Source organism: Nelumbo lutea, chromosome 4, assembly GCF_056320005.1.
Source record: "Nelumbo lutea isolate HS-2025 chromosome 4, American lotus-T2T, whole genome shotgun sequence".
In the NCBI taxonomy this organism is placed as follows: Eukaryota; Viridiplantae; Streptophyta; class Magnoliopsida; order Proteales; family Nelumbonaceae; genus Nelumbo; species Nelumbo lutea.
In genome coordinates this window covers 19,494,953-19,521,245 of record NC_142687.1, presented here as the reverse complement: position 1 = coordinate 19,521,245, position 26,293 = coordinate 19,494,953, and the positions used below count along the sequence as shown (strand labels likewise).

Sequence of the window (26,293 nt, the reverse complement as noted above, 5' to 3'; positions counted from 1 at the left end):
GTCCCACACCTGACAGACATGTACCATGCACGATAGCCCCACGCGTGCCACCTCAGCCCTGCTTGTAGTGGCTACGATAGACTAACAGTGGCGGTTATACCTGCCCTGTCAGAAGTCAGAGGGCCGCGAGCAACGGAATTCAGATATAAGGAACTTACCCTCAAGGAACAAGGTATCTAAAAATCATTAGCGCAACCAACACTCTTAGCCTTCATTCTCTCTTTGCTTCCTATACGAAATACTAACTTAAGCATCGGAGCGTTCCCGCCGAAAAACCCCCCAGGAGTTCTTTCTCCTTCCTCCCGTTTTAGGTACATAGCAGAAACCACGCGAGTGCCAGCTAGGAGTGACCGGATTGTGCTACATAAGTATCCATGGAGTTTGAGGGATGACTAGTAGAATCGGAATCAAAATAGTCTATTCCCTATTTCCCTTCACCTATTTGGTTTAGTCTAGAATCAGAATCGGAATCAAAATTTTTCAATCCCAAGGACAGAGAATGACATTCCACTAGGAATGGGAATGAGATTCTGATTCCACCCAACCAAATAGTTGAAATTGGAATGGTCTATTCCAATTCCAATTTCAGAGCCCTAATCTTTGCAAACTAAACAAACCCTAAGTTATTGGGTTATAAGTCACTCCTTGTATATAGGTAGGGGTGTCCATGAAAAATCGAACCGCAAAATGCGGTTAACCAAACCGATCAGTTCGGTTTCGATTTGGAATTTTTGAAAAATCGAAGGACCGGTTCGGTTTTCAGTTAACCTACAAAAAACCGATGGTTAACCGAACCAACTGATATAAATATATATATTTATATGTATATTTTAGATATATTTTTAATATATGTCACATATTTTCTATGTATTATATATAAATATATATTCATTATATATATATATATACTTATATTATATTTATAAATATATTATGAATTTTTAAAATATTTATAATATATTATATATCATTTATTATTTATAATATACTATTATACATATATTTATATAATATATATTATAAATATAAAAAAATGAAAAACCGTCGGTCAAAAACTGAAACCGACAGACCGGTTAACCAATGGTACCAGTTTGGGTTCGGTTTTGGTTTGGTGAAATGGAAAAACCGCTACACCAGTTTGGTTTACAAAAAAAGGGCCATGGTTCAGTTAACCGAACCGTGGACACCCCTATATATAGGGATGCAAATGGATCAGATCGGATTTGAATTAGGGTATATTCGAATCCGATTTAACACTATTCATGTCGGATCCGATCTAGTTCAAAGATTTAATCGAATTTGATAGGACTTGATTTGAATTCGAGTCCTATTGTAAATGGGATCTTTGGATTTGATCCAATCCAACTTGTTTTCTTTAAAAATCAATAAACTATTAAAACAAAAAATACAAGTATTTTTTATTATTTTCATCATATATATACATGTTTTTTATAAAAAAATAAATAATATAACAAATGTATAAAAATATATTTATAAATAAATAAATAACATATATATTTATTTATATTTATAAGTATATAATATATCAGATTGGATCTTCTCGAATCGATTAGGAATGATCCTTAGAGGCGTAAATCGGGTCGTGCCGCTCACGGCCCAACATGGCCTGGCACGAATTTGGATCAGTTTGGCATGGCCCAACACGATGGTCCGTAGGCCGTGCCAGGCCCGACACGATCGTGTGGACCGTGCTAGGCCTAGGGTTTGAGGTCCACCGGTCGGGCCAACACAACACGATTAAGCGGGCCGTGTTGCGGGCATGGCTTGAGGCACAACCCATATATATTATTTATATATTTATATAATATTATAAATTATAATTATATAATAATATATAGTATAATTAAATAAATATTTTTTTAATTTTACATTACCAATTTATTTAATTGTTGTATATATAAGCAATTGTATACATCAAAATTCATATAAAATTAAAATTTTAAGTTTTTTGTTAAATTTTTTAAATAAATAGTTTTGGCCCGATGCACGGCTCGACCTGGCCCAAAGCTCGGCCCATGGGCCAGACCAGCCCGTGGCATGGCATGACACGGGCTTGGGTCGTGGGTCATGTTGGGCTGACCCCCCAAGTTATCCTAGGGGAGGGCGGCATGGTCCAACATGGTCCACACTTTGCACGGGCTACCCATCTAGTGATCCTATTATCCGAAGATCAAGATCCGAATTCGGATCGATCCATTTGCACCCCTAATAGATTTTTGATAATGTCATTGGAGGGCTACCCCTAAGGAGCAACTATGACTATTTTGTGTGGTAGTGATACTGTAATTTTTTTTAATTAAGCTGATTAAAAACAAACTCTTCTCAAGTTTTCTGTTGCATCGATCATATGCTCGTAGGGGTGGATTCAAGTCAAGCCAAGCCGAATAGCATGAGGCTTAAGCTCGGCTTGCCAAGTACTACAAGGCTCAAGCTCAGTTCGAACTAAAACCTTGAACTTGAGTTCGGCTCGAGTTAAAAACTCGTAAGCTCAAACTCAAGTTCGGCTTGAGTTCGGCTCGAGAAAATAATATATATATTTTTATTATATATATTATTTTTTATAATTATATATATATATATTCAAACTCATCTCGCGAACCTCACGAGCCAAATTCTATTAGGCTCGAATTTGACTTACTTATTAATCGAACCTGTAAATTAGACTCAAATTCAACTTGAAACTTGGTTGAAATCAAACCGAACCGAACTTTTCACGAGTCGAGGTTGAATAGCTCGTGAAGAATTCGACTCGTCTGATTTACTAAATCCAGTTATTACTTCCAATTTTAATTTTAGATAGTTGAGCACTTGAGCTTATATTGAATTATTGCATGGTAAGTACGGGTATGAAGAGGATGAATCCAGAGTTCGGAAACAGCGGGGGAAACAACAAATTCCAGTTTTGTTATTTGAAAGCAACACTGTTTTAGTACATTTGTTTTCTTCCCTCTCTTGCATTACACATGTCAATTGGGTTGTATGGATCGGGTTTGGGTTGTGTCAAAACACTTCGGATTGAATTTGGATTGGGTTGGATGAGCAAATACTAGATGTTATCCCTAAATTTTCGGATTAGGGTTGGCCCATAAATCAATTCGGATTATCAAAAAAATAACTGAAATATAAAAAAAAATAAAGAAAAATACAAGAAAATGTCAAAATAAAAGAAGTTAATCTTAAATTTCCAAAAATAAAATAAAAAACTTAACCATCTAAGGATTTAAAGAGTAAACAATAAAGTATAAACATTAAATAGTAAAGATTAAAGAGTAAAAATCTCTAATAATACATAAATAATCCTAATTAGATCTAACAATTAAGTTACCGGATTGACCCATGACCTAACCCAACCCAGTTTTTTCCATATTGAGTTGGATCAGTCTCAAATTCAGATAGCTAAATGTGAGACCCTAACCCTATTTTTTTAAATTGGGTTGAGTCGGATTCACGGGTTAGACCAACTTTTTGCCATGTTTACTTGCATGTGCTACATAATTAATTAATAAAATTAATAGAATTCATTGATTGCTTATTTAGGTGTAGCAAGTTTGGTACGAGAAATGAGTGAAGCCTGTGTGTAACCAATAATAAGGTTTTATGTCAGTATTAAATATATGGGGCCTGCATTTTTTACATTGAGGCCCATGAATGTATGAAACCTCATCATGGTTCCACACACCCCTGAACAGGGTTCAGCTAATCTGAATTGGCATCAATCCACCAAATAAATTGCCCTATTTGCATTGAGACAATGGGCACGTATCATCATCAATCATAAAGGCTCTATATAATCCTGTGCCCTTTTCAGCTGACACGCACCACAGATCTTGTTCATCATGTACTGAAGAGAAGATTGTGGAGGCCCCTGTATCTGTATGTAATTGTGGTTTTGTTGTGTGGTGAAACTTGAAAGAAGAAATTCAACTTTTACATATCAGATTATATGTATGTATATGCAGATTTTGAGTGGTGATTATAATAGGATTGGGTGGGTTTTTAATCTGAAATTGTCATTTTGTAGAGGATGTAAAAAATATTTTGAGAAGATAGAACAAAAGAATTAATAGATTTTGTTGTTTGAATGTTTGAAGGGAAAATAATGGATTTATTGTCAATTTTGGTCTTATGGAGTCTGATCGGCAACCCATACAGATGTCAACATGATCTACAGCGGCACAACTCAAGTACCACCCCAACTCTGACAACATACAAATACTAAACTAAACATGTTTGAGATGTGCGGCTGTAGATCATATTGGAAGCTGTGTGGGTAGATTGAGTCTTCAAATTATGAGTACTGGCCTACTGGATCTATTACCATTAGGGCTACAATTTGGGCAGTCCAACCCAAGTTTTTGCAAGGATTGAGTTTGAGGGCCCATTTGGTTCATGGGAATAGAGGTTTAGAATCGGAATTGGAATGTTTTGATTCTAACTATTTGGTTGGATGGAATCGGAATATCATTACCATTCCTGCTGGAATGGCATTGCCCCATTTGAGGGAATGTCATTCCCTGCCCCTACACTTGTGAATGAAATCCCATTCCTGTGTAATCAGCTTCGGTCAGGGTAAATCTGTATTCACTGTCCCAACAACCTCTTGCAACATTGCATCAGGAATATCTCCCCATGAAATAAAAGCACACGAGTAGGGAGATATTCCCAATGCAAGATTGTAAAGGCTGCTTGAATGGGCATTGCCCTGACGAAACCGAACTCCATTCCAGTTTATTCCAATTCTAATTTCAATTCATATCTAAACCAAACAAACTATGAGAATATATCATTCTGATTTTGATTATAAACCGAACGAACCCTGAATTCTTGGGCTATGATTTAGGCCTCGGCTAGGAAATTTGGGTTTAACCTAAACTTTGGGTTGAGCTTGAAACAAGGCCTTAGGGTTGCCTGAGCCCAACTTGAGCCCAACCCGATCTAATTGAAGCTTGCCCACACATATATATTCATACATATATAGAATTTTATTTATATATAAAAATATTATTTTTCTATTTATATATTACATGTATATAATGTATATAATAAGATGTGTACACATTTTCAATTAATTATACTTATAAATTGGGCCATAAAGCCCAATAAAAATATGACTATTTAATATATTCAGAAATTCTTTCAAATCCAATCAAACCATTCAAACAAGCTGACCAAGCCCAGGCCAACGCCATCCAAGCTCAAAGCCAGCCCAAATTTTATTGGGTTGGGCCTATCTTAACCTAGGTAAGGTCACACACGAACCCGGAGTTTGTACTTGGACATGGCTTTACCTTCAACCCGACCCAACCTGCTAGAGTTGCAACCCTAATTACTAATGACTGGGTGTGTTTCCTCTACATAAGATAGATGACATGCAATATGCAAATGTTCCCATTCGATAAATCAATGCCAAGTGGCAAATATCAAAATCCACTTAGCAGATGAATGTGTATCGCTTAATATATAAAAAGAAATACAAATGTAGGCCATTGAAACATTTTGAATGGTTGTGTTGTAGAAGCAAAGAAGGCAGCAAAAGGGAAAAAGTAGAAATCAAAATCAATGATATCGTCTACTACAAACAGGATCGCTGTTATTCATGATTTTATTTTGTCTCCATTGCTTTGTGATCAAACACAATGTTTCCATGGCTTGAAGAAAGAGCCAGCCCCCATTGTGTGGACCAAAGTCTAGGGCACTCCATCATACTCTCTCTTTCAAGCCGTTAATGAATGTCGACAAACTATACTTTTGAGAAATAAACTAAAAAAGACTGGTCTCCGGTTCCTCTACCTCTTAACACAAAATTCCCTTCACGTTTACTGAATAGGCTGGCTCTTCTTTATCACAGTTTCACCTGTTTGGTAGCTAGTCTTATTTATTTCTAAGTATTTATATTTCCTTCAGACAGAATATTTAATCTTTAGGATCGGTTTGGGAAAGAGTGCCAATATAAATATATTAAGTGCATAGCCCTATATTTGTATTTTTAAACCTTGTATTCTTTGTATTTGCACTCTTCCCAATATAAATATATTAAATGACAATTTCACAAATTTCAATGAGAAAAGTCTGCATCCAATTCAAACTTGATTAATGTTAAAAAAAAAAACAAATCCCAATATAGGAATCGGTGTTTGCAACCTCTACCAACTTGATTTAACATCACACATCTCATCATGAGACTAGGATTCACCATAAAAATGGAACCCGCCTTGTATGAGATGTGCGGTGCAAGATCATGTTGGTAGAGGGTTTGAACATGTTTTGTTGGTAAGGTTTAGTTTGGAAGGTGTATAAATGCAAATATATAGAGTGTAAGGCTTTATATGTTGTATGTATTTGCATTGTACATATTTGCATTTGTACTCCTTCCAAACTGAGACTAAGTGATCCAAACTTCTGTTTTGAAGATTCTTTAGTAGAGATGTCAATGGGTTGGGTTAAATGCTAAACCCAGCTTGATCCAACCCTATAGGGTTGGGTTGGGGTCAAGTATATTTGATTTAGAGTTAGATTGGGGTTTTGATTTGGGTTTTGGCTGACCCACCCCACCGGGTCATGATGCCTTGCATATATACCTAGTATTATTGCAATTTTTTGATTTCTAATTTTATAAGCTTAAAGTTTATAATTTATTTATATATTGATTTTGATTTTCTTTTTTTTTAATGAAAAAAATAACACCCTAAAATTTATAAAACAATTTCCTTACTTAAATTAATGTATTTTAGGTCTTCAAAATGTATTAAAAAAATACATTTAAAATTATACGGGTCAATTCAGGTCGGACTCGGGTTAAACCCTGTAGTGTCAGTCAAGCTCAGGAATCATGCATTTTTAAGTTGGGTCGGGTTAGCTTCTGGCTGGAGTGCTGGAGGGTCGATCGGGTTAGGGTTGAGGCAAACTTGTGCCAAACCCGACCCGTTGATTGACATCCCTATTCTTCATGAGATATTTCCTTATTCTTTGTTGAAGATAACAATGTCAAATGAAAAAATCTGTCATTAAATCATAGATAGAGATTTTGATAAATAAAACAAAAAAAAAATATGGGGTAGGATAAACCATGAATTTATCATAAATTAGTAATTGTAAATATTCTTTATTTACTCTTCACTCATGGTAAAGTGTCCATGTAAATGGAATTAACCTCCAAAACAGTCCACGTCATTTCTTCCAAACAGCCAAAGTTTTACATATCCCTCCAGTAAGGCAGTAATTAACTCCATTCGGCATGGCTGAGCACTCTGATCCAGCAGTGGTGGATTTTTATATAGGTCCCACCACCGAAGATCTTGCAACTTAAAGACTGATCTAACTCCAATGATTGTAACTGGCCTCATCAATCTCATTCTCTTTTCATGGTCAATGGACAAGAAAGTGGATTTGGTAGAGGAAAGAATGGAAAAATTTTAGACACAATCACTTTGTCACTTGTCAGGTCACTTCCTGGTGGGACCCGTTGAATGGTAGGCCCACTTTTGGTTTCCTTCAGATGAACCTTGACACGTTCCAAGTAGAATGGTGGGACCCGTTATTAGTGATAACAATAGACTTGATAATTCTCTCTAGACTCCCCACCCTTGAGTCAGTCACCCACCAGCAAATTTATTATAAGCCTTGATAATTCTCTAGTCTCTCGTTAGAGATCTCTGTCGACGTTCATTCATTCATTGAAAAACTCCTCCAACACCCCCTCGAGAGTCGATCGAGACGCCATGATTTCTGAGGGAAACCAGTCGAAGCACGTCTGCGTGATCGGCGCAGGTCCTTCGGGTCTGGTTTCAGCTCGGGAGCTCAGGAAAGAAGGGCACACTGTGGTGGTGTTGGAACAGAACCATGACGTCGGAGGGCAATGGCTTTATGACCCCAGAGTTCAAAGAGAGGATCCCCTGGGAAAGGCTCCTACCCTACAAGTTCACAGCAGTGTATACGCCTCCCTTAGGATGATCTCCCCTCGAGAGATCATGGGCTTCACTGATTTCCCATTTTTGGTCAAGAAAGGTCGTCGGGATGCCAGGAGGTTCCCCGGCCACAGGGAGCTCTTCTTGTATCTCAAAGACTTCTGTGACTGGTTTGGACTGAGAGAGATTATAAAGTTCAACACCAGAGTTGAGTACGTGGGTATGTTGGATTCCGCCGGAATTGGCAGCAGTGAGACCAAGTGGGTTGTTAGAAGCAAAGACAACGACTCCGGCGAGGTGATGGAAGAGGTTTTTGATGCAGTGGTGGTGGCCACTGGTCATTATTCTCAGGCTAGGTTGCCTTCCATTAGAGGTATACTTATTATAAAACGTTAATCTCTGTCACCCTCTCCTCTCTCATTTCTCTCTACTTTCTAATCTCCATAATAGAGATCATCACTAAGCTGGTTTTGCTTTAAAATGAAACGTAAATTAAAGCCGATTAATTAGAAATGTATAATCGTATATACAAATAGTTGGTTGATTTATATATTTTGTTTCTGGTGGGTGGCATTTCAACTTTCAAGGGATGGATGCATGGAGAAGGAAGCAAATGCATAGTCACGTTTACAGGGTTCCCGAGGCATTCCGTAATGAGGTTTGCATTCATTAATTAATTTCTGATATTATCATACCTTCAAATGGTTAATTAATTTTTCTCTTTCTGCTGCAGGTTGTGGTGGTTGTAGGGAGCTCATTCAGCGGACAAGATATATCAATGGAGCTTGTGGATGTGGCAAAAGAGATTTTTCTCAGCTCTAAATCCCTTGAAATTTCAGAGGGCTTTGCTAAAGTTATTTCCAAACATGAAAATCTGCAACTTCGTCCTCAGGTATATATATATATATATATAGCTAGATCCTCTTTCAGTATAGGTACCCTATACTGATAATGACTTGAATTAATCATATAAAATTATAAAAAAAAAATGTATATATGAAATGCAGATAGATTCCCTGCGTGAGGATGGACGGGTTTTATTCGTGGATGGCTCTTGGGTAATTTCAGACTCCATCATTTATTGTACAGGGTACATAATTCTCATCATAATTTTCCATCAATTCATCCCCACCACAAATCATTTCTTTTCCAAGTTTCAATGGAAATTTTATAAATAAATAATAAATTATAAATCCCTGTGCTTTTCTATATGTAGGTATTCATACTCATTTCCATTTCTTGACACCAAAGGAATAGTGGTGGTGGATGATAACAGAGTGGGACCATTGTATGAGCATACATTCCCACCATCACTTGCCCCCTCTCTTTCTTTTGTGGGCATTCCTAGAAAGGTTAATCCTTCTTCTTCTTCTTATTCTCAGTGACTTAACTTACTAATTGTATATATGTATGTATATAAACCTTTTAATTTATTGATTTATTATTTGTTGTATGTATGTATGTATATATGTATGTAGATCATAGGGTTCCCTTTCTTTGAATCACAAGCAAAATGGATTGCTCAACTCCTGTCTGGGAAAAGAAGATTGCCATCATGGGATGACATGATGCTGTCCATTAAGGAGTTTTATCATTCAAGGGATGTTGCAGGCATACCCAAGCGCAATACACACGACATTGCAGATTTTGAGGTACCAATCGATCTCCTACCACACTGCCTTACTACCCCTTTTTGCTTTTGCTTCATTCCTCAGTTTCAATTGTTTCTAACACAATGTGCATCTACCTAGAACATGTGCCAGCTTGCTCTTTATTTCTTCTTTTTCTTTTTCTTTTTGGTGATGATTGATAGATTTTACAAACTTGAGGATGCAACCTTCACCTGCTACGGGTAATGACCTAGAAGCAGTGGCAGAGCCAGGAATTTTCTTTTGGGAGGGTCAAGTTAAACAAGAAAATGAAATAGGGAGTAGAAGAGGTAGGGTTTCAAGAGAAATTAATGGGGCAGAAAAGTTTGGGAGTTGGAGGAGCATTAGAGATTGATCCTTAACATTTCAATTCAAGTTTTTTTTTTCTGAGGGGGGGGGGGTGTTACTACTTTTTTAACCCAATCTCCACTTACTAGCTATATAAATGATAGTTTTAACAAAAAAAAAAAGAAAAAAGAAAAAAGAAAAAGAAAAATTGGGATGCTCCTGATTGATTAATTTACCCATTTTATACAAAAACATTTCCCCATGAATGACAATTGAGATATTCCGGATGTGTGTCTCTAGTATCCGGTGGGTAACAGATCTGGATTCTTAAGTGTCGCAGATCCGGAGCGACTTTCTCCATAGTAAAAAGAGAAGGAAATCTCCAACTATGCACTATGCATGCTCAAATGATCTAATATTGTTTCACTTCAGTCTTAGCCTTGTTTGGATCTGGTCATTTTCTGCTGCTTTAATAAAATTTCTTTTATGGGGTTAATTAATTAATTTAATTCCTTTGCTTTTCTTGTAGTATTGTGACAAGTATGGAGATCACTGTGACTTCCCACATTTAGAAGATTGGAGGAAAGAGCTATGCATATCAGCTATAAGAAATTCTCTAATCGATTTGGAAACGTATCGTGATTCATGGGACGATGATGAAATGCTTCAAGTCGCCCATCAGAGTCCTCATTTTACCCAATTTGGACCCCCCGATGCTCTTAACCTATAAACTTCATTTATTATTCTATTGGTAATTGATTGATTTACATTGTTAAGTTAATTTGTTATTGTTGCTTAAAATTGATTCATCAGTCCTGAGGACTGATGCCATTTTGGCCATCTTATAGTTCTGTAATTCAGCTCATTAAGGATTTCTCAACAATATAATCAAATACCACATACAGTTATATGCTGTGCTTTAATTAGTTGTAGTTATAAACAAGGTTCTTAATGCAGATTCTGGGAAGTCTGATAAAGGCTACAAAGTTGCTGAATGGAACAATTTATTTAGTGGATAAATTAATTAAATAATCTATAGTAGTCCTTTACCCAATTTGGAAGCGATGTAAATATTTACGTCGGTTTGGTTTTGTTGGCATTGAGAATGAGTGTTAATTATGATCGACGTAAAATTTCACTTCTGGTTCAATTTTGTCGGTGTTTGGATGGAGTGGAATTTAAATTTTATGCTTTTCAAAACTCAAACTATCACTTTTTACAGTTTGATGTAAAGCGTCATCAATGTACTTTTACACCGATGATGTTTTAGATCAATTCCAAACGCAGCCTTAAGGAATAAGGAGCCCACAACCTCCTCAAAACAATAAGCTTTTCGGTTCAGCTACTTCAGCTTCCCTAAATTTGAACCCAACCCAAATTTATAACGGGCCTTGATTATTACATAAGCCCATTTTTATTGGGCCCAGGCCTCTCTCTACATGGGTCTAGCGGCCCAGTCTGGAAAGGCAACGTTTAAAAGTTTAAACTGTAATAACGACCTTGCACATTCTTCTGAGCGGGAGAGATGAGAATGGAATGTAGTCTGTCAACTTACAAAGAAAGGAAAGAAATGTGAAATTCCTATTCAGTCATCTTCTCCAAATGTAAACGACAGATCCTCTTCTTTTCTTTCCTCAATCTTACAGTTTTAAGGCCGCCCTTCTTCCCGAACCCGAGATTTAGGCGACCTTTCCTCCAAAGTAAGGGCTGAAAAAATGCGTTCAAAACTCCCTCCAAATTTAGCAGAGATACAATTAAAGATGCTTCATTTCTCGATGGAAAACATGGAGGTCGCCTCCTGGCCCCCTTGAGTTAGCCCATTCCCTTATGCGGAGATTCCAAGCGTTTTCTAGGGTTTTCCTGTTCCCAGTTTTCGTTCTTGGGGAAAAAACGGGTACCTTAGATTCGCTTCTTTCTTCCCTACTTCGTCTCGGAATATGGTCTAGAAGAGGGATTTCATCACTTAACGTTCAGCTCTGCTGGTATGGTGTTTTTATTATGTATGTCGTCATTATGTGAACTGACAAAAGTTAAAAAAAATGTACAGCTTTTGATATCGGAATTTCATTTTAGTTTCTGGATCGTTTCTCAATAATTATTGTTGTCGGTATATTTTCTTAGATGGGTTAGGAATAAATTTACTTGGGTAAATGAGTGACATGGAAATGTGTATTTCATCTCTGATGAAGTGTTGGAGGTTGAAAATTCCAAGTCGTCAGATGCTTTTTCTGGACTATCTTTAACATTTTTCTACATCCTAATCAATATTATAAATCAGTCATTTTGTCAAAAGCCGTATGGTATCTTCATATAGCCTTCTACATGTTCTGAACTCCTCGAGTTGATTCCTAATTCATATAAAACAAGCTTCTCATATACTTCCCTGGTTATCAGTCATTTTGCCAAGATGGGTGTCTTCAAATAGCCTTACATAATTTTAGGCATAAATTATCAAATCTGCAACTGGTTTATTTTAGTTTTAATTTATTTTCTTTCCTCAAATTTACTTTCAGGTAGCACAATCTGATTCAGATTAACCTAATTACTTCCACAAGTCTATCCTAATTCTCAAAATTAAGGTTTTTCTTTTAATTTTTTATTCTCCTTTTCATGTGGTAGATGAAAAGGGAAAATGGTTCTTGATGGTGCAATAATTTCCAACATGGAAAAAGTGAGTTCACAAATCCAATGTTGGAATACCGTTCTACATTCTTGTGGCAAACCAATTTCCTCCATAGGTTCTTCACAGATTGGATAATAACAATTACCAACTTATAAACTCCACGATCAAAATCATCAAATCATTTATATTTATGCAAATAGCTTAACTTGGTACCTCTCCAAAGTCCTAAGGTGAACATAAGAAGAATATTAAAACTCTACACAAGAATCAATATTATATGGATGAAGCTTATGTGCCTTGGACTGCTTATTTTTCTTCAAACAACTCCTGCACTACAGGAGTCTGCAGAAAGAGTTGTGGAATAAATGGACGTCCATAAAATGCTTTATCATTACTTTGGAGCTTGAGTTCCTAATTTACAGGTACATCATTATCATCCAAGCCTTATCCCATCCCCAACTATATGGGGTCGGCTACATGAATCTTGTTTCATTCTTTTTTGTTTAATGTCATATCCATGTCCTTTTTTGTCTACCCCCAGTCTGTTTAGCCCATTCAACTGGCAACAATCATTTCTTCTTATGTGTGTTGTTGATGATCTTCTATGCATGTGACCAAACCATCTTAGTAATTTCCCTCATCTTATCACCTATTGGGGTTTCTCCTAGGTTCCTTCTAATGATTTCATTTCTAATCCTATCCTTTCTAGTTTTTTTTTCCTGCTTATCCATCTCAGCATATGCATTTCTGCCACACTCACTTTTTGGACAGTTATTTGTTGATTGCCCAACACTCTACTCCAAACAACATAGTTGGCCTTACAATTGTTTTATAGAATTTTCCTTTTAATCTAAGTGGTGTTCGCATATCATACAAACTTCCAAATCACCCAACTATAATTCTATGGGTGGCATCCTTCTCAATCTCTCCCTTGTTATGAATTATTGAATCAAGGTACTAGAAAAGGTCATGTTGAGTTATCTCTTGGCCTCCAATCCCGAGTCCTTGATCTATACTCTTATTATTAAATTTACATATCATACATTCTGCTCTAGTCCTACTTATTTTAAAACCTCTTGTTTTTAAGGCATTTGTCCAATAAGCTCATGGTTCAAAGAACTGATACGCCTCGGTACGCCAGAAGTGGTGTATCTACACTTTGAACCATGTTCATCTTATTTTTTTAGTTTTTTTCTCAAAATTTCATAAGAAGCTTGTTTTTATGTTATTTATATATTAAAAAAGAGATTTTGTAAAAATACCTTAAAAGGGGTATTGGTACCCCAAAGATGTGATATGATATGCCTGATACAGGATGTATCCCATCAATACTTTGAACCTTGCATAAGCATAATATCACATCTAATCCTTCATTAGTTTCATCAAGTAAAACAATGTCATCAGTAAGCAACATGCACGATGGGACCTCCTGAATAAGGACTAAATGCTAAAGCTAAACCTTGGTGAAGATCCACTGTAACCATAAAATTTGATATATTTCTCACAGGTGTTCTAACATTGATTGTCACACTCTCATACATATCCTCAATGTGGTCTATATACCTATTTAGAACCCCTTTCTTTTCCAAGATCAACCATATTATAACTCTAGGAACTCTATCATATGCTTTCTTTTGATCAATGAACACCATATTAAGATCTCTCTTTTTCTGACTAAGCCTTTCTATCAGTTGTCACAAAAGAAAGATAGCTTCCTCATTCAATTTGGTGCCTAGGAGTGCTAACATGATGGTAGATTCTTTGGCTAGAGATGGGGATGGGAGAGCAATTTTAGAATGGGGATGCCCAGGACCGGACTGTAATTTGTAAAAGTTGTTTTTTTGCCTTCTCTGTTTTCTGTTTTCTTTATTCTTTCTTATTGTGCTGTGTTGATTCTCCTTAAACGGAGAGATGAGACATACATTGTGGCCTACTGCCTGTCTTTTTGAGCAGTAAGGTGGCTTCTTTCAATGCAATATTTTCTGTTATTCATAAAAAAAATAAAAGATAGCTTCCTAATTTACAGGTACATTTTCAATCATTTTTCTCCAGGTAGTATATTAAATCAGCCAAAATGGGGCTGAAAATTTCAACACAGGGGCCAGGCACAATAGGGAACCTGGTGGAGTTCCATCATCCTTATTATTTGCTTAATTATCTCACCAGAACGCTCTACATCCATCACCTGGTCTCCAAGCAACGGAGGCGAATGCTTGTTGGAGGATATGACCTTGATATGTCATATATCACAGACCGCTTGTTGGCAATGTCATTTCCTGCAGAACACATGCGAGCAATGTACCGAAATCCACTCTGGCAGGTCAAGTCTGTGCTAGACATGAAACATCTGGGGCACTACAAGGTGCGGTTATGCAACCACAGTCCTCCCCTTATTTTCTTCTTTTGGAATCCTTCACTCCCCATCTTGTTTTTATGTATTTGAATAATAAATAGGTGAACAACATCATGTTCCCCAAATCTAGTTGCTGGGGGGTTTGTTTGTAATTTATTATAATTCTACTGGCAAGTAATGGCCTAGCACATGGTTTTCGTTTATATGATATATATAGTATTTCCTTTGTTTTGTTTAATTTTATCAAGTATTTAGTTATCAAAACGTCTGGTTAAATATCATTTTTTATCAAGCATAACAATGGCCTTTGTTAGAAGAATTGGATCTGTATTTCTCTTTTACCTTCTAATAAAATGCTTTTGATCCAATAATTTTTTTTTGTTGGAAAAAAAAACGTTATTGATCCACAAATTAAACAACAATTATATAATTTAGTATATTTCTAGATTTTGGAACTTAATTTTGTACTTTGCAATAATGTTTTTTTTTGTTGGTGCTTGTAGGTTTACAACTTGTGTGCAGAGGAAAGTTATGATCCATCACATTTCCATGGATGTGTGGAGATTTTCCCATTTGATGACCACCATGTCCCATCCCTCCCAATGATCAAGCTCTTCTGTGAAAGTGTGCATTCATGGCTTTCTCTTGATCCACAAAATATTGCAGTTATACACTGCATGGTACAATCTGCAACCTTCTTCACTTTATCAGATTGTTCTACACATTTGTTAGACTACATTAAAATGTTTGTCCAAATGTTTATTTTCCAATTTTCAGACTTCTTAATTCTCTCAAGGTTTAATATTTGCGCCCAGGCTAATATGTCTGTGTTTGTTATCAGTAATGAAGCTCCCTATGGTCAAAAGAACAGAATGACATGCATTTGAAATCCATTAGGCAGAAGGCCAGATGACCTTGAAATCCATTTGAAGTGCTGGTCAACCTGTGATGAGAGTATGAATATTGTTTGATCTATATGAGTCACGAAGGTTCAAAATGTACAAATGCAGTTGTCAATTGTGACTTGTGACAAACATGTGAATATTCATATCAAATTTATCTAAATTGTGATCAATTGGGTATCCATAAAGTCAACCTGAATCAGCTCAAGTCAAATGGATCACAATTCATAAACAGAGTTGAGTATGCACAATTACTTTTCCCAGGCTTATACCTGATTGTAGGATCCCTTTTATCCTACAATGTTTGGAGTACGAACCTTATTTCTAATAATTTTGTATAAGGTCTGCATATGCTGATCTAACTAAATCATCTTTAAAAAGATGAAATTATTAACATGCCCATGCACCGTGCATGAAATCTGAGATGGAATTCTGTTTTCACTAGTCAAACTTCTAATACACAACTGACTAGTTAATGCCTATAGTCTAATTTCATGTCTTTGAATTTTGGCTTCTTTGTGGGGTAATTCATAATTTACTCTTCCAGGCAGGAAAAGGTCGGACAGGCTTAATGGTATGTGCCTACTTAATCTATTGTGGCATGTCGGCAGAGGAAGCTCTTCAGCTGTATGCACAAAGACGAACTACCAACAATGAAGGAGTAAGTCATGCTATATAACAAGGACAATCCTGTTCAAAGCTATTGATAAGAAAAGAAAAATCTGTTCAAAGCAGATATAAAATTATCATTCCTGGTAAATTGCCATATTCTGAATATGTCCTTGTTAATCCCATGACCGATCCATGTATGTCGACATGTTTTAGTCAATTCCATGTTGTATACATGTAAGAGACATAAAATATGCGTAAGTATTTGCATATGGAATATGCACCACCATTAATGAGAATGACACCAAATAGTTACCAGGACACAACATTTTTCTGTGCAGACTTTTTTTTCACAGGGGGAAAAGGGAAAATGGTAAACTGGTATTACTAAGAGAGTAAGAGGGAGAGTTTTCCTCGCAAAAACTTGTATAACAGAGTATAGTGTGTAACTGTGTTTTCTATGTCATATTTACCTTATTCCCCCGGAATCTGTACACCAGAGAAACCCCAAAAACAGAAGTTCTAAGAAGCATAAATAACAATGCTATTCCAATGATCCCTAAGGCTGTTGACTGTGGTCCCAAAAAACTGTTTTCACACACCAGCTCACACCATTAGATTCCATTCAGCCTTTCTTAACACTTCCTCCACAAGTGCAGATTAAGCAATGTTCTTAATCACCGGCAATGCCTGATTTTGTTCATACGTTTATAATTTTTTATGTACTTGTGATGAGAAAATTTAATTCATTATACTGTCAATACCAATTGCTGTTTCCTTGTAATTCCATTCTTAACAGGTTTCGATAGCAAGCCAACTCCGTTATGTGGAATACTGGTCCAAAATATTAACTTTTCCAAGGGGAGTTGGTAATGGACCACCTGATGTGAACTTACCTCCACCATGTAGCAGGGAATTGCGACGAATCCGACTTTATGACACAGTTAACACTGACTTGGTTTTTTTTGTGATCTCGGAGGTACAGGAGGTATGTCTCTAACACTATTATAAATTCACATTTTTTTGTTATTCTAAACAAATATCATGCATATCATAAGTGAACCTAAACTACAAAGGGAGAAATTGATGAGCAACTTGATTGTCATTTTATTGAACTTTTGGACTTAAGAAACATTAGAATACTACATGACTTCTGCATCTTCATATACTGCTAGTGAAGTTCATATTTGCTTGATTTACTTAAATAACCTTTCCATTGTTTATGTATATATCCTTGTTGGGAAACTACAAGCTGGCTTTGCAATTTTCATACAGTAAAATATTGCTTACATTTTCTGGAAGTTCTTGATCAGGAGCAAGTCATGTCATGATGTCTAAACCATTGTTAGAAAGCTTTGAAAAAGTCATTTGGTTCCTAGTTTATTTCTTCTGTCTTTTTTTGAAAAGAGAACCTTGGTTGGGAGATATGATGCTGAAGGTCCTTGTCTTTTTTGTCCCTTCCTTTTGTTGATAACATACTGAATTGAGTTTCTTTGGAACAATTTGAAACAGATCCCTGGCCAACTTTACCGTCCATATGTGGAAGTATGTAGGAATGGTTGCAGACAAATCAAGAAAGGATATCAAAGAACTAACAGCCAATGTTATTACCTCTCCTTCATTAATAATGATGAGGATTCAAAGGAGACAAGCGATGTACCTCATGTTGTTGTACAAATGGATACAGAAAATCCAGTTATCTACCAGAAGACGTGTCTAGACTACTGCTTCGATAAACCTTTACAGGTAATTACCTGACAAAACATATGTGGCTTTGTAGATTGTTTTTCACTGTTTAATCCCTTCACATACTTTGAGCCATATTTATTCTGACAGGTCACTGGAGATGTGAGGGTAGTTTTTTACCAAAAAATGATTGGAGGGCGTCTCTTCTATGCCTGCTTCAATACAGCTTTTATCACAAATAGCGTACTACAGGTGCCACAGTTTTTAACCATGGAACCTAAGCTAGTCTCCCTTTTCAGTTGTGCAATAGAAGAAACTCATATTTAAAAGAGTAGTTAAGGTATTCTCCAAGTGTACCGAGAAAATAATTCCTGCATGCCAATGATACATGTATGCTACCAGTTCATAGGATATGAACATTCAATATGTTTGCCTCCTGAAAAAAGTAAAAACGTTTGAGTATTGTAATGACTGTATCCTATCTTGGAACTATCAATCCATGTTGCTTGCTTTGCATTTGATGCATAACATCTGCCAGTTAGTTTCATCTTTCTGCTCTTCCCACCGAATTTGCCTGTGAATCTATGCCTAGAATTCTGTTATTGGAAAATAAATATCTACCAAATTTGACATCGGATTTCACATGAATACTTTTCTAGGGGTGAAAATTGGGCCAGGATAGGTTGGGTTGAGGTCAACCTTAGCCCAACCCTAAGTTCTGAACCCCCAACCCACCTAACCTTGGATTGGGTTGGACTTGGGTTAAGCCCAACCCAACCTCCCCTCTCACCCTATTAAAATCTTATAGAATCTCTAAGATTCAGTCAACCAGCATGGTCAACAGGGTTTATCAATTTGGTTTTTGCATATATGTTCAATGGAACCCCTAACAAATGACAGAATTCAAAAGTGAGGAATATAGGGAGAACTTACTCTTCAGGGTGGGGCACAGGACCCTGGGCAGTTGGGTGGTAGCAAGAAAAGTAGAAAACATCTGTGGAGTGCAAAGTGGCCAGCAAGTGGCAACCAGTAGGATGGGCAGTGGCAATTGGCAACACAAGAGATAGAACTTACGAGTAGAGCTAGCTGAAGAGGGACTCAAGTTGAACTGTCGAAGAAAAGAATAATAAAATTTCAAAAAGAAAAGAGAGTTAGGGTTAGGGTTCATGAATTTACGATACTATGTATAGGGATTTTCTTCTATAGTATATTATAGATATGAGATGTTAACATGTTTATATAATAGATGACTACTAGTACTAGATGTAATAATAGGCTCAGGTTTGCGTTGCCCGAGGGGTCAACCCTAACCCAATCGTCAACCGACCCAACCCAACCAAACTTTTTTCAATTGGGTTTGGGTGCAGCCCTAGACACTTCTATATAATTCTCCATAGCAGTTTTTTAATTGGTAACTCTCCAATCATACTATAGCACTCACTTTCAAAAATATATAAAATGGTATGTCTAAACAAATCATACCGTAAAATATATGCTAGAAACTTAGGCCCCATTCACTTACCAGTAAGTTTGGGGAGGGGGGGACTTGGTGAAAAAGTTGGCCAACTTTCCCATGTTCTTTTATTGGTACATGTGGGACCCAGGCAAAAACAACTTTCCCCCGGGTAAGTTTTTTGGCTACTTACTGGGGAAAGTCTTACCCTTCTCCTAGGTGGGTAAGTTACTTTCCCACTTGGAGAGAAAATTGATAAAATTTAATGAGACAAAAATGTCCATTAAACAGGCACTAAATACAAAATAAGGTATATGGATAAAAATGGAAACAGGAAAAACTTACCTGGGCACAAAAGAACACAGGTAAAATGCACGTATCTGGGTAAGTGATATACCTGAAAATGAATGGGACCTTAATTCAATTTGACAAGACACAAGCCTTCAGATATGACACTTCACTTCAATAACCACATATAAAATCATGATATAAGCATATTGTATGGGATACCCATATTCGTGTCTGTTTCTGGTATTTATGGAAATGAGGAGTCGTATCCCCATTTTCCGTTTCTGTGTCCATGTTGGTATCCATACTTAGGTATAATAGCTGTGAATTGAACATTCTGGAAAATGAGTCAATATTCCTGGTGTACGGAATGTTTTTTTTTTTTTCTTTAGATTACTCTCTTCTCAACAATCCATATTCCACTGCATCTATGATTATCCTTTTCAAAAAGCATGGTATTGACAACACAAGATCTTTTCTAGAAACTTAGTTTCTATAATGTTTTTTTTCCTGAAATTGGCTTTGTGAATTCTTGCAGTTCTCCATACGGGATTTGGACAAAGTTGGGTACAAGGGTAAATCTATATGTGGCTCTGCCTTCTGTGTTGAATTGCTGTTTGGCCCTGCTAATGCAAGATGTTCATTATCACCTCCAATGAATAATGATGATGATGATGTTAGCAAAGATTTCTTGTAAACTCCCCATGTAGGTTGTTTGAAGATATTTTAATGAATTTGAAAGTTTTACTGACCATTGTTTCTAGTGTAAATTTCAAGAAGGTAGTTATCAATCTCTTAGATATTACACTCCCAGCTAATCATGCTTTTTCCTCCTCTTAGTTTTGTTTTCATGGTGGAAGCAAAAGAAGTAATTCAAGGACAAGAAGTGGCTTTGTATCTATAGATAATGATTTGATATTACTTTGCAGGAAACAGAACCTTGGTTCATGCCATATAAATAGATGCTTGTTTTCTATTTTTCTCATTGATTGACCTGGGAGTGAATGCACGATATCAGCACCCTGCCTGGCATTCTTGTTTCTCAGAGTGCAATTATGGCTGCAGCCTTGCAACAGATTGGGTCATACCAACTAGGTACAAAGCCCGAGTACTGATAAATTTGGTTAGTGAATTCAATGTGCCTCAGGTTCGAATCACCATTTTTTCCTTTTGTTCCTTTTTTTTAGGCTTGATCCAAGTCATCAATGTGCCTTAAGTTCGAGTCACCATTTTTTCCGTTTTTTTTTATGCTTGATCAAGTTATCATACTCGCAACAGATGGAGATTTTCCATATTGCATTCAGACGTTTATGTTCTGTGAAAAGAGATGCTGATTTTTTTTGTTTTTTATTTTTTAATTTTGAAAAGCAAATGACATGCTGTTTGATGTCCTTTATAGAGGGCAATACGAGTATTATGGAAATTCTTTTCATATACAATTTTGAGCAGCTGTTAAATTTAATTGTCATTTACTTATTGATGAGCTAAGCCCAATTGAATATACACAGGACCAGGTTTAAACTTGAATGCTCTTTGCACTTTACAGTTCCTTGTAGATTTCAACATCTTAAAGTTTTTAAAAATAAAGAAAGAAATAAACAATAGAGCCTAAAATGCAATGAGCAAGTTGAAGCTATGGCTGTTCAGCGGGCTGTGGAACCAATGATAAGGTCCCATGCCAGTAATAAAATACATGGGGCCTGCACCTTTTACAGTGGGGCCATGAATTGATTAATGGTGTGGAACCTCATCATTGGTTCCACAGCCCACTGAACAGCTGTTGCATTCAGTTAATCCTAATTCAAAAGCAATGATATATCAAATACAAGGCATACTGTATCGGTATCCAAAAGCATGAACGTGTGGCATAAGTGAAATTTTTTATGCTGCTTAGGCTCAGTTTGGAAGGAATACAAATACAAATTTGTAAAGTGCAAAACGATGTATTTTATATTATTTTGTATGAATTTGTACTGTACATATTTGTATTTGTACTCTTTCCAAACTGAGCCTTAAGGCCTATAGTGGTGGTCACAACCACCGCTACAATTGTTACTATTGGTATAGGTGGATAAATTGATGTTTGACATTCATTCAAACTTTTTGGCAGTTATTATAGCCTTACAAGTTGTCCAAAAAGTTTGTTCTGCCAACATATCGCATATATCCAATTACACCACCGGTCCAATTTGTTGGATCTATGGATTTTTCAAAATTGGAAAAATCTCAGAAATATATATATATATATATATATATATTTATATATATATATGTTTTAAATAAATTCCATTGCATGAGAGAATTGTAATACAATTATCAATGCGCTATTAAATTCATTGATCTAATAATTTATGTCAAAGATGAATTTTTCTTCTTAATTTTTTAGGAAAATCTGAAAATTAGAAAAATAATTTATTTTATAAACTTTTCATGGTAAGGAAGAACTGAAAATGGATTTATAAATGATCTATCAAACTGATTGATCTATCAACAATTTAATGTGTATTGTAGTGATCTAGGCTCCTAGTATTGTTAATTGCAATGTATCTTTTCATGAGGATGGTGGGTTCAATCCTCACAAAATTGTGCTCACACCGTTCTCACAGCCATTTTCAGCCATGCATTGGGAACATATCCATACTTGCATCTTTTTGTTTCATGTGGAGATGTTCCCAATGCACAACTAAAAAAGGCTTTGAGAAAGGGCTTTGAGAACTAGTGTTTTCAACTTGCCATTGACTCAATTGGTTGAACAATTCGAACCGCCACCCAACTATGATTCTAGGTCCAGTTCTATTAAAATCCATCAACCAGTCGAAAAATCGTCCAACCCTTGTTGGTTCAATTGTCAACCCGATCATTGGGTCATGAGTTACACATTCAACACATGCAAACTTTAAAATGCCATAATTTTGCACTTCAATGTCCAATTAAGGTGATCTTCGTTTTTTTTTTTTTTTGTAACTTTTCAAGATCTATGCCTCTCTCCGTAAGGCAACTCAAGAGGTGCGCCCAATGCGTTCAAACAAATGAGAACTCAAAAAGCACCTTATTGAAATGAAATAATTGTTCACTTCGACCAAGAAAAAGGGTCTTGTTCTATTCTAATGATCTAGCTTTCAGTATACCCATTAATGACAGTTCCCCGAATGAAAGAGTCAGAGTACAACCTTCTCTTGCTCGATGAAATCACCATTCACTGAGGCCAGAAAAAAAGTGGCCTCTTGATATGAGGTGACAGGGGACCTTCGACGTTAGCCTCGCTTGGTTTCTCATCCCAATGGTCGTAGGTGCATTGTTCCACTATTTTTGTCAAAACCCCATTTTTGGCTTTGAATCACAATTTTTAATATTTGTATAAATAAAAATTAAAAACATAAATTAAATATAAAATAATACATATAACATATCTAAAACATAATTATACACTATTTATTGATAAATATGTATTTGTATGTGTATATATACATGTACACACATGTATGTATGTATGTATGTATGTTTTATATATATATATATATATATATATATATACTAGGGCGGTCGAACTAGTGGCCCACGACCCAGAGATAAAAATGGTTTAGCCTCCAGGTCAGTTTTTAAAACATTGGTGAAAATGGTGTGAGCACCAAATCCTAATTATCTTTTCATATAAATTATTAAGTGTGCATTTCTCTCATATGTTTTATACATTATTTATAGTTATTTTAACTTTAGATTTATTGTAGTTTATATTTGTGGAATTTGTAAGAGCTTCCTCAAGGTATCTAAGCGTATTATATTAATCTTTCCAATGTATCCATGCACATCCAAAGCATATCACAATACATATCAATATCCAAGCTTATTGCACGAGTTGTGATATCGATATTTTGAACTTTCCTAAAATGCACTAAATGGTCTAGTGTTTGTTTTTTCTTTTCGAAAATCAACCACATGTCATTCTTTGCATCTTATGCATTTCCAACCAATTTTATATATGCAAAGTTCATTTCCATTGATATTTCCACTTAATTAATTATATGTATGTATGCATATATCTTTTATCATCATGTTTTGGTAGAATGGTCTATCATCGTCATCTAAGCCTTGTCCTAACTATATGATTTAGCTATATGTAGCCTGTTTTGCTTTTCTGCTTTGTTCAATAACATATCATCATCTAATTGCATGCACTTAAATCATTTTTTTAATACATCCACCTGTCTTTTTTTGTCATATTCTTGCCTATTTAATACTACACTCAGGTTAAGGTTAATGTGTCGATTATGAAGAATGCCCTAACATGAATAAAAAATGACAATTTATGGTTCATGATCACAAGACTTTGAAAGAAATTTTATTATCAGTTGCCAACCTAATGCAACCCTCTTTTATTCTTACTTGAAACCTCAACCGTAAGACTAGGTAGAGTTTTTGATAGAATGGTTAAACAGTTGAAATTCTCAAATTACTTCCTTTTGGATGCAGCACAATCGATTCAGATTTTATATATGGACCCTTAATCACCCTCCCTCTTTCAAACAACCTCACATTCATCTCCTTTTAGAATTAATTTTTTTTTTTCACCATCGATGCCTCAATAAAAAATAAGGTACCTTCATTTTGATCAAGCTAACTACCTGTTACACGGATTTGGGATTTGATTCTAGAATGCTTTTATTTGGATGAGCTATCACATGTTAGCACTACAATGAAATTTGGACTGAGTGCTTGCTCATCGTCTATTAGATCTTAAGGCTGTGTTTGGTTGCAATGCAAATAAATTTGTACTGATGCAAAACTACGACAGTGCAGATGGTTTGATTGTAAATTCTGACTTATTTTTGTTTCAAATTTTGGCTTATTTTGTTTGATTGCAGTAAAAATGAAGTAGACTAAGACATGAAGTAGAATAATGTGAAATAAAAAACAAAATTAACTGGGAATTTGCATTTTCTTCATTTGCACTCAAATACATTTGTGCTAGTGCAAATAAATTTGCATTGCAACCAAACACAACCTAAAGGGCAGCCCAGTGCATAAGATTCCTACTAATGCGGGATCTAGGGAGGGACTTGTCAAAATTCTTGCTTATCCCTCGTTAAATTAGTGTATATAAATGAACTCATTACAAAAAGGAACCTTCATTGATCAAAACTCTAAGGCCCTGTTTGCTTTTCAGTAAGTTATTTACCCGAAGAAATGCAATTACTTGGATAAGTTTTTTCTAGGAAATACTTACCTAGGTAAGTATATTTACTCATGTTCTTTTATTTCCCAAGTAAAAAAGGAAATGACCATTTTAACCATAAAAATTCATTATTAAAATTGGCATTTTTGTCCCATTCAAGTATTGGAAACTCCCCCCCCCCCCAAGTGGGAAAATTATTGATACCCAGGAAAATGAACTTTCCCCAGTCCCCACATTAATCTGAAAAAAGAACATGGGATTCTTGGTCAATGGGAACCAAAATCCCATTGACCAACTTCCCCCCCTCTCAAAATCCAAAAAAGAACGCCCCCTAAAGGTTTTCTATAAATAAAGGCAATCAATGGTCGGCTCTACCTGATAGAACTGAACTGACTAAACTATGTCAATTCTGATTTTATGATTTTTTCCTAATTAATAATTGGGTTAGGATTGGTTATTCTTGTTGTAAATCGATTCTGACCGGAATTAATTATATAGTTAATAATACATAAAGATCTTTTTTTGTAATTTTTCATAAACAGTACATAAGGTAATTATAATTAAAATACATATTTTTATCAGCATATAAATAGAATAATAGTTTCAGTTTTATTAATTTTTTTTAAGAAATCATCATCATGCCAAACATCACCTAAATTGTTCTGATTGTCCAGATTATTCACAGTCCTATAGACACAATACAGTATATGAAATTCTCAGCTGACCTGACCACTCAAGAAGTCAAGATACACCCCCAACCTACAGGCTTGCAGTTGGACTGCAGGTTTGAAATTGCAAAAGGTATGGGCATAGTCCAACCTTCTATGATCATAAGGTTGGCCCAGAACTTAAATTAGGGTCCTGTCCTGTCCAAGTCCGACCTTTTGGAAAAGAACAAACACAGAAAGTCTATGTTTGGGTTGGGCCTTCAATTTGGAACTATTCCTAGCTTAATGAGTGAGAATTTCTGCAGAGAAGTAAAGCTTGTGCTTAGTGCTTAAGCAGCTAATGGTAAATTAATGGGATAGGGGACTAGGGGAGAAATAGGAAATCATGCCAAACCCTAAACCTAAAAAACTGGTAATTAACCCTTATTATTTGATCATCATCAGTCAACTTTTATAAAGGAGTCCAGGAGAGAGAGAGGGATATGGTGTGGAACGGTTGAATATTAAACTAGGCATTCACCCTCTGATCGTGCACAGCACAACCAAACCCGATTAATCCATTTGGAATCTTTCACAGGGTACTTGGATCATATATAAGAATTACAAATTGTGCCCGTTGGATCTAACACGGAGAATAAGAAAATAATACGCAGGCCAGCACCTACCCTACCGACTC

The 26,293-nt window shown here is 35.9% G+C and overlaps 2 protein-coding genes across 9 annotated transcripts; both read left to right on the top strand.

The window, feature by feature from the left end:
* The first annotated feature begins 7,630 nt into the window (after positions 1–7,630).
* On the top strand, positions 7,631–10,770 carry LOC148854400 (Flavin-binding monooxygenase family protein). Its single transcript, XM_088986786.1, has 7 exons — positions 7,631–8,298; positions 8,513–8,583; positions 8,659–8,817; positions 8,933–9,015; positions 9,142–9,277; positions 9,404–9,577; positions 10,392–10,770. The coding sequence occupies exons 1-7, from the start codon at positions 7,740–7,742 to the stop codon at positions 10,590–10,592; spliced, it is 1,383 nt and encodes a 460-aa protein (XP_088842912.1). The 5' UTR covers positions 7,631–7,739; the 3' UTR covers positions 10,593–10,770.
* A 594-nt stretch (positions 10,771–11,364) lies between these two features.
* On the top strand, positions 11,365–21,215 carry PTEN1 (Calcium/lipid-binding (CaLB) phosphatase). Of its 8 annotated transcripts, none has more exons than XM_088984506.1 (10): positions 11,365–11,844; positions 14,538–14,847; positions 15,342–15,518; positions 16,288–16,401; positions 17,149–17,337; positions 17,862–18,095; positions 18,186–18,287; positions 20,315–20,482; positions 20,706–20,871; positions 20,964–21,215. In XM_088984506.1, exons 2-8 carry the CDS (start codon positions 14,560–14,562, stop codon positions 20,471–20,473), a joined length of 1,263 nt encoding a protein of 420 aa, XP_088840632.1. In that variant the 5' UTR covers positions 11,365–11,844; positions 14,538–14,559; the 3' UTR covers positions 20,474–20,482; positions 20,706–20,871; positions 20,964–21,215. The 8 variants fall into 8 exon arrangements, with proteins under 8 accessions (XP_088840632.1, XP_088840633.1, XP_088840631.1 ...); XM_088984507.1 differs by having other exon boundaries at positions 11,368–11,844; positions 18,186–18,375; positions 20,315–20,556; XM_088984505.1 differs by having other exon boundaries at positions 11,369–11,844; positions 20,315–20,556.
* The last annotated feature ends 5,078 nt before the right edge of the window (positions 21,216–26,293 follow it).

What these genes read in the sequence shown, in the direction of transcription:
- LOC148854400 (XM_088986786.1), top strand. Translation starts at nt 7,740, where the DNA reads ATGATTTCTGAGGGAAACCAGTCGAAGCACGTCTGCGTGATCGGCGCA. An exon ending in TAGGTTGCCTTCCATTAGAG is followed by an intron (nt 8,299 to 8,512) that starts GTATACTTATTA and finishes TCAACTTTCAAG; the next exon opens with GGATGGATGCATGGAGAAGG. An exon ending in ACGACATTGCAGATTTTGAG is followed by an intron (nt 9,578 to 10,391) that starts GTACCAATCGAT and finishes CTTTTCTTGTAG; the next exon opens with TATTGTGACAAGTATGGAGA.
- PTEN1 (XM_088984504.1), top strand. Translation starts at nt 14,560, where the DNA reads ATGGGGCTGAAAATTTCAACACAGGGGCCAGGCACAATAGGGAACCTG. An exon ending in GCTTCGATAAACCTTTACAG is followed by an intron (nt 18,096 to 18,185) that starts GTAATTACCTGA and finishes TTATTCTGACAG; the next exon opens with GTCACTGGAGATGTGAGGGT. An exon ending in TGAATAATGATGATGATGAT is followed by an intron (nt 20,453 to 20,705) that starts GTTAGCAAAGAT and finishes ATTACTTTGCAG; the next exon opens with GAAACAGAACCTTGGTTCAT.